We start from the raw sequence: 14,794 nt of genomic DNA on the forward strand, positions 1-14,794 counted from the left end.
TGTATGAATAAAGTTTACACCAACTGGATGAAACCTAATTCCAGGTTAACAACTTATAAAGGTCAATCTTAAATGCAAGCAAGAAAACTAAACATGTACGTAAGAACAATCTACATTCAAGGAAGATATTTACTTATTTTTGCACAGTTCATTTTTTTGTACGTCATTGTGGTACGTTTTTTTTTTTTGTTAATGCCATGTCACTACCGGAATCGCTGAATTCACCGAGTTCCGAACATACCCGGAAGTCCTAGAAACAAATCGACATTGTGTTTGTCGAGTTCTGTTCTCGGCAATCATCACCCGGCTAGATGGACGTCAAAAACAATATACTTTGCCGAGTTCTTATTGTCCGACACTTGACAAACATTTAAATAGCCATTGTTGAGCTTCAAAAAATGAGAACTCGGCAAACTACCACGTTAGGAATAATATGCATGTTAGTTTGTAGTCTCATACTATATGCATTCATGATTTGTTTTTGTTTCATTATATACCAAATTATTCCAATAAGGTTTTATATATACCATATTAGTCAAAGTTCATATTAATTCAAAAGAAAGACCCAAACAGTTAATTTTGTCTATGTTTGGATGGCGCCCTGGCCAACCACGCCAAATCCAGGTAACCAAAAGAGTGGCCATAAAATTCGCCGCCACGGATCTGCCCTAGCATTGGCGAAGAAAATGAAGAGCAAAACTTTGGTGTAGGTAGAAAATTTGGCTGCCAACCAAAAGAAACCCACGCTGGTGGTCAACCCATATTTTGGTAAGGCGAGCATCAGCGGCCATCCAAACAGCCCCTATATGTTAACGTATTGGTATTTTTACTTCTAGAAAATGACTAATAATAAAAGTGAATATGTTTAGATCAATACATTATGATAGGATGGAAGCAAAGGAGATGCACAAAAGAGCAGCCATCGAAACATCACCAGAAGCTCGACCCAATGACTATTTTTTCTATGCATGATTATATCGGTTGGAGACTAGGCTTTTTCTTTTGTGAGAAAATTATAGAACAAGAAAAAAATGTAATAAAAAATGGTCTCCGATGTGTGTATTTATTGCTCATCTCTTTATAAAGGTTTAATTGTTTTTTATGTTGATTCTCCGAGGCTCTTTCATCTTATATCTGAAGTAAACTTCTTAAATCATTTCTTTTTTTATCTGGATAGAGAATATTTGAGTATATGAGTCATTTGATATTCTATTATCTGTAGTATTAAATTTGAATTATGATAAGACTTGAATATCTCTTCCAATAGCAATTGGGTATTCTCGATTTCCTTACTCCGAGTAAATGAGAGGTAGTCTCAGAACTTCATCCCATTGTAGGTAATTAAACTAGCCTGTGCATTTGCACGGGTTGATGACTAGTACTACTAGTAACTAGCTATGTTACTATTTTTCTCTTTTTCTTCATTTATTGCTTGCCACATCATCTACTTAATTTATCTAGATATGTGTGATGTTACTATATACCTATGTAACTCTCATTATGGGTAGTATCATACTATAGTAAGACTAGTCACATTGGGAGTAACTTAGAGTAGTAACATGCATATTTTACTAGTCTATGTTACTACCTCCACAGTGGGTAGTAACATATGTGTTGTGTCATGCATCACTTCATTTATTAGGTTGTAAACTCATCTTTTCTTGATATGTGTGATGTTACAGTAACTAACTATGTTACCACATGCCTCTCTTTCTTCATTAATTACATGTCACATCATCTATTTTGCCTAGATAAGTGTGATGTTAGCACCTATATATGTTACTCCCACTATGGATAGTCTAATTAAGACTATACCTACAGTGGGAGCAACATAGGTAGGAACATCACACATGTCCACTTTTCTCCATTTCTTCATTTATTGCTTGCCACATCACCTATTTTATCTAGATATGTGTGATGTTACTACCTATATTACTCCCAATGTGGGTAGTCTGGCTATAAGTAATAGAATAATATACATGTAATTATTAGTTGGAGGAAAGAGAAGAGAAGCGAGATCTTGGTTAGTAAAGCCAGCTGCAACACGAGACCCAAGACACTTTGTTAGGATGTAAGGTGGGCCAACTATTGATAAACTAGTACGTATATAAAACTTATTATTGTACATGCCCGCTAAAAGGTTGATGTATATGACATGGCAACTTCTTATAGCCGACCCTTGGCTGTATTATTAACCATGCTCTTAAGGAGGTAGCTAGTTTATCATAGACAACTAGCTAGTATTAGACTAGACATAGTGGGAGTAATTTCAGCAGTAACACCGACTCCAACTCAGCAAACTTGTTTACGTGGCAATAAGTTAATGAGGAGAGAGATAGTTTCAGTAAGTTAGCTAGTTAATGTAGCATCACATGCATGTCCCAATGCAATATGAGTCTGTAACCTAATAAATGAAGCTTTGCATGCCACTACACTTATGTTACTATCCACTATGAAGGTAGTAACATATATAGTCTAAGGATACGTGTATGTTACTAGTGTACTACTCTCCATTGTGGCTAGTCTCATACTTCCCCTCCTTTCTGGTTTAGGCTGGTTGTAACGGTATTATCATAAGCGGTATTATGCATGCCAACTAGACTTTCTGGATGATGTGGCACACAAGAGAGGATGTGGTAACATATCATGATACGGTGTTATATTAAATGGTGTATTACTACTTTGTGTGATGCATGAAAAATAGTAAGGCAACCTAAGATGTTAATTTATGATAATATGCATTACGGAAGTAGTATCCTAGCTACACTATCATATATATGCATGCATGATAATACTAGTATGTATGTATATATATATATATAATACTCCCCATTACAACCAGCCTTATAGGGCTCAATTCATAAATACGGCCATCTATGATATATATACTTCCTCCGTAAACTAATATAAGAGTGTTTAGGTCACTATTTAGTAATCTAAACACTCTTATATTAGTTTACATAGGGAGCTAGTACTACTTTATGATACTATATATGCACTACGTACGTAGTATCATATGTATGATACTATATATATAGTATATATGATACTCCTCACTATATACTCCTCACGATGTCATGCACTCGGAAATAGCAAGTATATTGATGTGGCAAAGAATTAAATATATCTAAATAGGGTTAGAGTTACATATAGTAGGTAGATACCGTATCATGTTAAATGCGATGCTAATTTGTGTCATGCATGGCAATAAATATGATCTATATATGATACTATACTCTATGTATTATACTATACACTATAATTAATTAAAGGTAGTAGCATATGTATTGTATATTCATGTAATAGTATATGACACTCTGAGTGCGGGCTTATGGCGGCCGAGCACCAGGCAGGCCGTTATCTTGCGCGTTCTTTTGGGCCTTGGGATGTGCAATGCGTCAGTTCAGGCCAGGTTTGTGCCAGGCCAATAGGATGAAATACGGTCCGGCATACGCCTAGCGCTCGCATAGGCGTATTCTGTTCGGCCCATTCCTGGATTCTGTTTCCTGCTTCTGCCAATGCTCACATGACGTGCACCAGGGAAATGTGGCCCATGGGCTGGTTCGAAACAGCACATGTCGTCGTAATAGATGACCCCCCTCGCCGCGACGGGAAATCTAGTGGATCAGAGCAGAGCCACACGACAGATTTTCTATTCCATCCCCTTCCTCTACGCACCCGCCTGGGCCGGCGACGGCGCCTCCTCAAAGCTGTTCCGGCGTCGCCTCGAAGCTGTTCTATCGCCATGTCTACCAATGGCCTACAGTTAAACGGGTACGTGTAGTCTCCTCCACCCTTTTTTCACCGGCGAGCATCTTCCCACCGATGGCGGAGCGCCGCTTGCCATTGTAAGATCTGGACTCATGTAGCTAGATTTGATTTCTTGCAGGGCCATTGACGGAGATGCCGTGTGGAGCTCTCAGGTAATGCCACTGGAGTCTCAGGATTCCATGAGCGCTGTGAATGTGGAGGCGGTCGCCGCCGGCGAGCCACAGGCCATGGGAAAGGGGGCCACATATGACGTTTGCTCCGAAGCGACCAGCGGGTGGACGCGAAGGTTAGTCAGGGGGCACCATTTGCATAACAATATTTTCCTCGTCTATTTGGCTATTGTTTATCACGAACATTGATTTGTTTTGCCAGACTATGACTATATTGCTTGATCCGGCGGTTAGTATGCCTTCCTTGGATTGTTGTGCAGTATAGATGACGGTTGGTTTTTGTTGTGAGATATTGATATGAGAAAGTAACATGTATTTGGTGTCTAATTAGGGACATGTGGTGGAAAACTTGTGCAAGCTTAAGTTGGATCTGTTTTGTTTGGGGAATTGACTTCGACAGCTACACAAGTTCATTGGGTTGTAGATGCGTTAGTCAATTACCGATTTATTGTGGCATTATAATGCGTTGGTTTCGTTTGTCAAGTTGGAACTGTTATCTCTAGTCTTTTGTTTTTCACACCGAAGGAAGTGGTTATGGTCGTAGATGCATTAGTCAATTACTGATTTATTTGTGCCATTTTTAATGAGCTGGATTCGTTTGTTTGACGCAATGATGATAGCATTATAGCTAAAAGAGTTTCAATTTATAGGAGTTGGGTCGCTGCATGAGCCGTGTGATCTGTTTTGGATTTTTGTTTCGCTGTTCGTGTGGGATAAAAATGTATCCATGGCATATGTATGTGGTCTTTTTATGATTTTGGAGGTGAATGAGATTCTTAGAATACTGGGATCTGTAATATGTAGTTTGGATTTATATGATTTGTTTGAGCTAACTTTCTAGGTTTGTTACATGGATGGATGTAGCGATTATGCCTGACGTTCTTTATGTTGAAATATTTTGTTTCAATGGTAATTGAGCATTTTCATCCATGTTTTTTTTCCACAAAAACACTATCTGCGGGGTTAGGATTGGGAAGGCACCTGAGGAGAGGGAGATGAACGCTGATAGGAAAACAACACTTGAATTGTCAGTTCGTGCTTATGCAGAGACAAAATCTGGGCCAGTCGTCAATCCAACAATTGGCACATCTTTTGACTTGTTGGATGAAGCCTATGAGTTCTACAACCTCTATTCATGGGAATATGGTTTCGGTGTGAGGCTTGCGAAAAGCAGACTGAATGTTAACCGGAAGAGATGTATGCAAGAAATATTGTGTGCTTGTGCGGTATGTGCACTAATATGTCGATAATCAATATTTAATTAGTTATTTTTTTCTTCTATAATGTGATCTGTTATTTGGTTGCAGTAATGCACTAGATAACCTTGGGTAATCTGTAGCTAACATTTATTCTGTACTTGCTACCGTGTCTGCAGGGAAAACCAATGAGGGAAAATAGTTGATCATCAAGGTGCGGGTGTGAAGCCATGATTAGATTGCTCTGTTCAAAGGACAACGGTTGGTGCATATCAGAGTTCAAATCTGGCCATAACCACCCGCTATTTGTGACATGTGGAGAAAAAACGCATTGGAAGTCACACAGGCACATCGATAGATACACAAAGGATCTGGTGAAACAACTCCGCGATAATAATGTTGGTCTTGGGAAGGTTTTCAGCATTGTGGGGAGTTTTTTTGGCTCAGTTGAAAATGTGCCATTTACAAAGCGTTCATTGAAGACACTATGTAGGAAGCTGAACAAGGACCAGTCAGACTCTGACGCTATGAAAACAATGGAAATTCTGGCTTATATGAAAGCAAATGACCCTGACTTCAATTACACCGTGCAATTAGATGAAGACAGCAGGATAAAAACACTCATGTGGGTTACAAGTAGGGGGTGTGATCAGTATCGGTATTTCGGTGATGCAATTACATTTGACACAACATACAGGACCAACCTATATGACATGTCGTTTGGTCTTTTCGTTGGTGTCAACAATCACTTCCAGAGTATAATCTTTGGAGGGGTCATGATGAGAGATGAGAAAGAAGAATCTTTCAAGTGGGTGTTCCAGGAGTTCATACGTATGGTTGGTGGGAAGCATCCACAAACTATACTAACAGATCAAGCACGCTCTATGGAAATTGCAATTAAGGCAGAAATGCCAAACACAGTACATCGTTGGTGCAAGTGGCATGTCCTGAAAAAAGTGAAAGAGTCAATGGGTGTGCTTTGGAGCAAGAACAGAGAATTCAAAATGGAGTTTCACAAGATTGTACATCACATGACCGCGGAGGAGGAATTTGAGCAAGGGTGGCAGCAGATGTTGGACAAGTACTCACTCAAGAAACATCCGTTTCTGACGCAGATATACGAAGTCCGCCATAAATGGGCTAAACCATATTTCATGGGTGTCTTATGTGCTAAAATGACGAGCACACAAAGGAGTGAGAGCGCAAATCACCTGCTGAAGGGGTACGTGCCTCCAGGATGTCCAATGCATCTGTTCCTCAAGTAGTTTGAGAAGCTTCAATTTGACCGACAATCGGAAGAAAGCTTCCAGGAGAAAAGAACATCACTGGTTAAAATCTCCATCGTTCCCCCTACATTTGTGTTCATTGAAAACGAGTATTTAAAATGTCCTACTTTCTCTGTAAGCCTTCATACTTGAAAATGGCTTGACATCCTAACATTTGTGATGTGTGTGTGTTTATTCCGGTTGCAGAGTGGTGTATCTCTTAGATTTAACCTTCCGTTGGAGAGGCATGCTAGCAAAGTTTACACGAGGGCCATGTTTGAGAAGTTTGGTGAAGAGTTGTACAAATGTGGTGCACATGTACTGGATGAGATTGTTCCTAGGAGGATTTATAAGTCGACACATGTTGAAGCAGCGAACAGAGAGAAATGGAGTAAAGTCCAGTTCAAAATTGAAGTCAATGAGGATGAAAGTTTTTTCAGCTGCGAGTGTGGCATGTTTGAACATTCTGGCTTAGTGTTCTGCCATACTTTGTAGGTTTGTATCCTTTGTGATGACTAAATAAAATCATGTTCTCGCTCTGTTTGTCCATATGAGACTAGTTGATTGATGTCCAGTATAATCTTATGCAGGTGATGGTTCACTTCCCTTTGGCAAAATACATGAGAAGCACATAATGAAGCGCTGGACAAGACAGGCTCGTGACATTCTCCCGGAACACTTGGTCAGGTACCAGAAAGACAGAGGGCCTCCTGCTAGTGATACATTTAGGCATCACACTATGTACATGAAAGCGCATGAGTGTGTGGTGCTTGGTGACAGCAATGTTCAATGATATGAAGTTTTCATGAGTATGATGAAGGAGGTCCATGCAACTCTGATGCCTTTGAGTGTAGAAAAGGATGGTTTAGGGCTCGCAGAGCGAGAGAAGCATCAACTTTTGGTAGCCAGTGCTACAAAGGGAGATCCGGGAAAATGGTGGTGGTGAAGATGCGGATAATGGAGATGCTGATTCAAATTGTTCAGGTCTGGGGGTGCATCAGAAAAAACGACAGAGGGGGAGACCAACGACAAGTCGAGACAAAGCTCCTTATGAGAATCATCTTAAGAGGTCCAGATTCTATACAATTTGCAGATTGCAAGGTCACAAATGCACAACCTGCCCACAAAGAGGAGATTTGCCAAAGGCTCCAAGGAAATTGCCGAAGTGTAGCAACTGTGGGGTGGTTGGACATCGACGGAATGCCTGCGGCACTAAGAAAAGTGCACCGTTCGAGCCTAATTTCTTATAGTTCATTTAAGAACATTTTCTGGGTAAGGGGACTGATCGTGTGGGTGATTTGTTGTCCTTGTGTTTCTTAGCTTGCCATGATGTTCCCCGTAGCCATTTGGACATCGGCGTACATGCAACTTATTCCATCTTCCTGTTGCCAATAGTTTTGGCTTTGTGTGCTAACTATTTCATCCTAGTTTTTTTTCATGCATGACTATTGTGGGCAAGGACAACAATATTGCTGGGCTGCACTTTGAAGTTACAAATGTTTCTATGCTTAACTCCATGTGCCAAGATTGCTTGCTCGGCTATAGGCTTGCTCACAAACGCAGCATGATTTCGTTAAGGGGTATATTGTGTTGGCTGATTTTGGTAACTGATGGATCAGTCGCGTGGTTGCCATATTGCTCATACATGCGCCAATGTTTTTCTGTCACATTTTTTGTGTACCATGCATGGGCACAGGGTGCATTTTTTTTAAACTAGCAGGGGCGTGCTTTGATGGATGATGATCCTGACAAGGCATTGCTATAGCTTTCGTAGGGGCCTCCATTGCTCCGTCAGCGGGATGGAAGGGACAGCACGCCTTGCGTGTCGAGCACAGATGTTCGTGAGGCAGGGTACAACAATTAAACCAGTAGAGGCACTGCGCGTGGGATGGTGCAGAGATCCATGGCGAATCAGCTAGTATGCGAGTACCATTGTTTGATTGAGTGTTTTTGAAGATGCAAATCATCATCCAAGGCAAGCTTGAGTGTTTTTTTAATGAATGTTTATGAAAAAATTAGTGCGTGATATACTGATGGCATGTAGGAAGTAAGCATTTAGGATTTCCCATTGCACATTTAGTCAGGGGGTGGGACGAACAGATGGGGTGCGAGGAGGGGGCGGGAGCATTCCTTGGCAAGTGTGGCTGCTCCCCATGCCTCACGGTCTCCCGTTGTGTTGTCAAGTGACAACTGATGGGAACAATGTTCCCGAAACCTTTTCCTCGTTGATCATGACGCTACTTTCTCGCTGCCCCACGCGATGGCAGATACTAGTTGACAAGAGAGGTGCGCAGATGCACCGCCCCGCCCATCTGTGCTCGAGTTAATGCAGCGGCGCATAGGCCCTAGCTTTGTGAGAGAAAATGGCCATGCGGTACCGTCGAGGTGATTTGTGTGCTCACCGTGACCACAAAATTCAAAATTGTAACCTATGCATGTGATGCGCCCTTGGTAGTTTGAAATTTGAATCTCTTCGCTTGGGAAGGAAAATGAAAATTTTCGTCCTCTATTTATGCAGGTGGCGCGGACCCTGGAAACCCATTCGAACAGTGGAGAGATGGCGCCCAGCAGCACCGTGTCCCCAAGCTCTAATCTCACCGAAACGTCTGGCTCCACATTGACAGTAGGCAGTGTGCAGGTACGACTATCACATGGCAAAGGGATTGATATAGGTAGCTCTAATCAGATATTTTCTGATACTAGCAGTTTTAATGTGATCCGGGTTCTTAGTGGCGTCGTCGGGCTTGATGCTCTGTTTTTTCCTGATCACTCTTCTAGGGTTGCAAGCGTCGATGACGAACTATTTTTTTCCTAGTCTCCATGCAAATCCCTTGTTTGGCCTAGCTAAATGATATGTTTTTGTGCACTGGCAGGCAAGTGTGCTGGGGCAAGGACCTGTCGTTGGTGCAGAGGTTGAGGTGGACGAGACGGTGGTGGATAATGTGAGAATTTGGATTTGTTACTAGTCATAACGAGAGGAAGATTTTTTTTGGTCTAATGCTGTGCGTTTGAAAATTTCTTGACACCAGGGTGATCTTGGGGTGGAGCTTCCTGTTTTCTCTTGTGAGGAGGAGACGGTGGAGTTTAATCCTTGCATGGCGCATGCAGTGCAAGTAGAGGCATGCGAGCTGGAGGAGGGGGACCACATGTCGGGGACTGGTACTGTAGGCGCTGGCTGCGAAGAAGATGACACCGAGATCCCTCCATGCAAGCGAGCAAAAATTTAGATTTGTAGAGGCCAGTGCTATGCTATTAACGCGCATGCAAATGTACGTGCATGTTTTATTTAGTAGGTGTGCTATGTATCCTAAGTATGCATGGGCAAAGCCTTGTTTCCCCGTTGTGCAAAGCTATTTGTTTAGCAAGTTAATCGATTTTCAAATTCTGTTCGCATCGACGGCTATGCTTGAGGAGGAATTGCTCATGATTTTGTGTTTATGAGCGCGAATTTTTTGGTGGTTAATAATTGTTAGTGGCCCTAGCTCATTTAGTGAGTGGGGGGAGATGGGGAGATGATATTTTGTGGCCTAGATACGGTTAATACGTGGATGGTTGGGCAGCCACTTGGTTGGTACACAGTGGTGAGCACCAGGGCCGGTCCTGAGATTTCAGGGGCCTGGGGCGAAACTATAATCCGGAGCCCTTCGGGGCCCTTAGTATAATCGTCTAACTAGTAATCATCATATTAGATATAATTCCACGCACCTCTCCATTACTCATTTCTCTTGAGTAAGGACTATACAAAAAATGTTTTAAAGTTTTATGCAAAGGATATTTAGTGTTTTCTTCTTTTCTTTTAGGCCCATTTTCCACTAATATGTCCCTCGTTTTGTTATCAAGACTACCGTAATAATCGGTTTCTCAAGAAAACCTGCATATTCTGCCGCTTTGAATTAAATATAGGCTCGTGATCACTCACATTGGTATCATCCATGTTGATGTCAACATCGTCTTTTATAAGGGTATGACCATCATCTTTCGGAATGACTTTTGATCAACTGCGAGAACTATCGGCAACTCCTCTTGATTTCTTGAAGTGCTCGTATTGCTCTTATAATATTTTAAAATGATCGTTTTAATGCCTCTTTCTCCTCATCCGCCTCCTTCTTTTTTCTTTTATGACTTGCGGATGGATACTTTCTACCCAGAGCCGACATGACCTTGATGAAATTTAAAGGAACAATTAGCAGAAAGCTAATTAGAATATTAGATTAATTACGTATGATCTTCATCTAATATCATGAAAAAATCTGGTAGGGCATAATATAGTACCTTGTCTCTGTAATCTAATCTGCCTATGTGTGCTCAATCCTCGAAGATTTGATCGCCCAGCCAACAATTCCATATTGACATGTTGATTCGGGAATCAGGATTAAGAAAACCAGGAAGAGCACTGAACACTAGAAGAGAGGGCAGACCGCACGGCAGAGCCGCAGAGGGCACGAGGAGAGATGTACCTACTGGCTGCTGCAGTCCGCGGTCGTCGTCTCGTTCCGTCGTTCGTCGGACGGTCGGAGGCCGTAGAGACGCAGAGTTGAAGACGACGATTAGACGAACAAAACAGCGGTATCAGCGGAAGAACGACCGAACGATCACGAAGAAAAAGGAAACCGTGAATCCAGCGATTCCTTTCCTGTGCACGTCTTGTGCCTGTACGTGGACGTGGTGCAAACATTGACAAGGCCCACATCTCTCTCTTTCTTTCCTAGGCTGAGCCGTCGCTGACTTCGCCACTTTGCCTTCATTTTTTATTTTCGCTCGAAGTAATACATATACGTGCACATACCCTGGGAGGGGGCCCCTGACTTTTGGGGGCCCGGGGCGGCCGCCCCGTTCGCCCCCCCTCAGGACCGGCCCTGGTGAGCACATGGAGCTGTTCGGCCGGCACTTGACTATAAAATAAGGTGTTGCTGGTACAGAGGGATACATCAACAACGCTAGCACAGCACCGGGGCTTGGCATAGCAAGGGGGGAGGGAGCAAGAACAAAGGTGACTACTATTGCTCTCATCACTCGTTCATCTCTCTCTTTTTCACTCTTGCCCCGGATTTCTGTCAAGTCCTAACACATTTTTGTGTTGCTGTTTTTTCTTTGATTTTGCTGGCAGCTTGCTGGTTGAGATGGGGCAGAGACCTAGGAACTACTCGCCTGCAGCTCAACCGGATCTTGCTTCTTCCTCTTCAATGGCTGCCGCCAAGAAGATGCCCGTCCTGAACACCGCCTACAACGCCGGTATGATCCAAATGATTGCCGGGGAGTGGAACCCCAACATCAAGTCTGTTTTCGCGGGGGTAGGGATGGAGCAGTTTTGCAAGCTCAAGGCTTTAGGCAATAATAATCGCATATTTTGCATGTCCTTGCTCGCTAGGATAGATCCCGAAACTGTGAAGATGGACATGGGGGATGGAAACTTTGTTGTGATTGACTCTAGGGAGGTAGCAAAATGCATAGGATTGAACCCTAGCGGGAAAAAGATAGATATTCGGGCTGGTGCTTGCTTGCCTGACCGGGAAGAGTTGCTAGGGAAGTTGCATGCCATCTTAGAGACTGGCATGCCCAAAACATGCAAGATTCCGATTGTGAGAGTTAAAAAGATAGTGCAAAACGCTAGCAAAGTAACAATCGTGGGAGCGGAGAGAGAGAAAATGATGGCCGCATGCACAATCCTCGCAGCATCCACATTTCTTCTTCCTAGAGGAGTCCATCCGAAGATTTCTAATGAGTTGTTGCCTGTTCTTGCTGAGCCTAACAAAATATCAGAATATGATTTGTGTGACTACGTAGTGGAGGGGTTGAGAGAGGCTGCAGCAAAACTGAGGGATGATTTGTTGCATGAGCCATCTCAGCTTTCTCTTCAGGGGTGCCTCCTTGTTCCTTAGGTTAGCCAAGCAAAATCCGTTTGTTTACTAGCACATGCATGCGAGTAATGCAAAATGGTCACTGATTTCATTTGGTTTAATTGATTCTACAAATTGAAGATCATCTTCTGTGACTACCATGAGCATGGCATGGAAGGGCGTGAGCAGCTACCACTTCCTCGGATGGCGTCGTACTCCAATCTGTTGATGAAGCTTCAGATCCGCAAGCACGCAGCCAAGAACGGAGTGGATGCAGTCTTCGAGGTAAACAAATCGTCTTAAATGCTAGCTCATTAAATTCTACATGGTTGCTAACATTCTGTTCGATTATTCCCTTGCAGGTATCTGATGTCCCTAGATCGCCGGCAATTAATGTGTCGTCTGGGAGTGCACCGCCCGCATATTCTAGGACCACCCCAAGCCCTGGTGTGTGCGCCAGCCCGCCTGGATTTGCTGTGACCCATGGGACAGAGATACCTGCGCAGGTGCGATTTTGTATCTTATTTGCTACCGCGGGGATTTGTCTTATTTGGTTCGGTTGTCAGAAGCACAAAAAACTAATCCGGCTTTTTTGTCCATCGCTCATCTATTAGATTCTGGCCGCACTTAAGGAGGCAGTGGCACATCAGTTCAAGAAAAGGGAGGAGGAGTTCTTGAAGATGGTGGATGATGCCAAGGAGAAGGTGCTGGTGGAAATACGGTGCAAGGCGGAAGTCAAACGACAGAGAGATCTAGAAGACACACTCGAGGATTTCATGGCCAGGGTGAAGAGGCAGGCTCCAATGGCGGCGGCGTTTCCCAACGTCACACTGTCTTCTCATGTGCCAAGAAGCAAAACAGGTAATCTTTCGTCTGTCCTCTGCAACATGTTGTAGTTTCAATTATTTTTAGCTTTGTTTTCAAGTTGGCCATGCATGCACTCTGCGAAATGGATTAGAAGTCAGCATGTGCATGCATGAAAATGTTTGGTCTTGCATGCATGCAGTAGTGGGGCCCATGTGTGGCTGTGATGTTTTTGCATGGGAGTGGGCCATGCGATGCATGCAGAATGCATGAGTTTTAGCACGCTGTTGTGTTATTGCTATAAATAATTGACTTATCCGTCTAACACAAGCGACTGGCGTTAAAATGTAACTTTCAAATAGATATCATGCAAGACCTAGCTGCTACTTCACGTGAAGCTGCTCGATCTCTGATGGCTGTTGTAGTCTGTAACGAGGAAACACGTAGCCCCCCAGGTGCGCATGGCCATGATAGAAAAGCAAAAACTTATTGCATTTTTTCAATCGTTGGCATGTTTCAAGACAAACTGAAATATGGATTGTTCCTATTGATGCCAGCTGGGGAAGCAGGTATTTCACTAGCCTCTGGAAGCCAGAACCATAACGTGCATGTGCCTCCGATGGAGCGTGGAAAAGGTATACAGTTGATTAGAAACCGTTCTCAATTAGCCGCGCCGTCCGTTCGATCTTCATACATGTACTAATTATGCCTTCCCTTTTTGCAGTAATTGTTGTTTCGGAACCAATGGGTGTTGATGAAGTTCAAGATAAGCCAATGATCGAAGACCGTAAAGGAAAAGGACCAGCAGTAAACTGTGAGTTGACACGATTGCTAGATGTGTTTATCGGCGTTTTTAGCAATGGTCTTGCTTCTCACTAGTCAGAACTATGGGATTGTGTGCAGTGGGTGGGCGCATATGTACTAGGCAGATGACAATGCAGGAGGCACTGGGGGTTGGATCGATGAGAGACCAAGTTGTGCCAGTCGTACACCAAGCATGCGACCAAGTTATGTACGAAGGTGCGTACGGCGTGGGTATGGTACTCAATGCATTGTCTTTTGGTCTAAAAACAAAAACTAATCACCTCGTTCGTCATCCATTTTGCAGCTAGTGTGCCCGACGGTGGAGGGCTGGGCGTTGCTAATGGAGCTGGCATTGCCACGCTTACTCCCATAGGAAACTGATGACCCACAAGTATAGGAGATCTATCGTAGTCCTTTCGATAAGTAAGAGTGTCGAACCCAACGAGGAGCAGAAGGAAATGATAAGCGGTTTCCAGCAAGGTATTCTCTGCAAGTACTGAAATAAGTGGTAACAGATAGTTTTGTGATAAGATAATTTGTAACAAGCAACAAGTAACAAAAGTAAATAAGGTGCAGCAAGGTGGCACAATCCTTTTTGTAGCAAAGGACAAGCCTGGACAAACTCTTATATGATGTAAAGCACTCCCGAGGACACATGGGAATATCGTCAAGCTAGTTTTCATCACGCTCATATGATTCGCGTTTAGTACTTTGATAATTTGGTATGTGGGTGGACCGGTGCTTGGGTGCTACCCTTACTTGGACAAGCATCCCACTTATGATTAACCTCTATTGCAAGCATCCGCAAATACAACAAAAGTATTAAGGTAAACCTAACCATAGCATGAAACATATGGATCCAAATCAGCCCCTTACGAAGCAACGCATAAACTAGGGTTTAAGCTTCTGTCACTCTAGCAACCCATCATCTACTTATTATTTCCCAA

The 14,794-nt window shown here is 43.0% G+C and overlaps 2 protein-coding genes across 5 annotated transcripts; both read left to right on the forward strand.

The window, feature by feature from the left end:
* Positions 1–3,455: 3,455 nt before the first annotated feature.
* LOC123081656 (protein FAR1-RELATED SEQUENCE 5) lies at positions 3,456–6,867 on the forward strand. Its single transcript, XM_044504204.1, has 3 exons — positions 3,456–3,774; positions 3,890–5,167; positions 5,317–6,867. The coding sequence occupies exon 3, from the start codon at positions 5,368–5,370 to the stop codon at positions 6,400–6,402; it is 1,035 nt and encodes a 344-aa protein (XP_044360139.1). The 5' UTR covers positions 3,456–3,774; positions 3,890–5,167; positions 5,317–5,367; the 3' UTR covers positions 6,403–6,867.
* Positions 6,868–11,337: 4,470 nt separating this feature from the next.
* On the forward strand, positions 11,338–14,355 carry LOC123081657 (uncharacterized). Of its 4 annotated transcripts, none has more exons than XM_044504205.1 (10): positions 11,338–11,392; positions 11,510–12,281; positions 12,381–12,524; positions 12,602–12,745; positions 12,854–13,100; positions 13,406–13,498; positions 13,601–13,678; positions 13,768–13,857; positions 13,947–14,063; positions 14,152–14,355. In XM_044504205.1, exons 3-10 carry the CDS (start codon positions 12,411–12,413, stop codon positions 14,226–14,228), a joined length of 960 nt encoding a protein of 319 aa, XP_044360140.1. In that variant the 5' UTR covers positions 11,338–11,392; positions 11,510–12,281; positions 12,381–12,410; the 3' UTR covers positions 14,229–14,355. The 4 variants fall into 4 exon arrangements, with proteins under 4 accessions (XP_044360140.1, XP_044360141.1, XP_044360143.1 ...); XM_044504206.1 differs by having other exon boundaries at positions 11,510–11,634; XM_044504208.1 differs by lacking the exon at positions 13,406–13,498.
* Positions 14,356–14,794: the final 439 nt, after the last annotated feature.

Source organism: Triticum aestivum, chromosome 4A, assembly GCF_018294505.1.
Source record: "Triticum aestivum cultivar Chinese Spring chromosome 4A, IWGSC CS RefSeq v2.1, whole genome shotgun sequence".
NCBI lineage: Eukaryota > Viridiplantae > Streptophyta > Magnoliopsida > Poales > Poaceae > Triticum > Triticum aestivum.

Excerpts from the sequence above, each read along its gene's own strand:
- LOC123081656 (XM_044504204.1), top strand. The coding sequence starts at position 5,368 with ATGATTAGATTGCTCTGTTCAAAGGACAACGGTTGGTGCATATCAGAG.
- LOC123081657 (XM_044504205.1), top strand. The coding sequence starts at position 12,411 with ATGGAAGGGCGTGAGCAGCTACCACTTCCTCGGATGGCGTCGTACTCC. Across the intron at positions 13,101-13,405 it reads TGTGCCAAGAAGCAAAACAG|ATATCATGCAAGACCTAGCT; the intron begins GTAATCTTTCGT and ends ACTTTCAAATAG. Across the intron at positions 13,858-13,946 it reads AAAAGGACCAGCAGTAAACT|TGGGTGGGCGCATATGTACT; the intron begins GTGAGTTGACAC and ends GATTGTGTGCAG.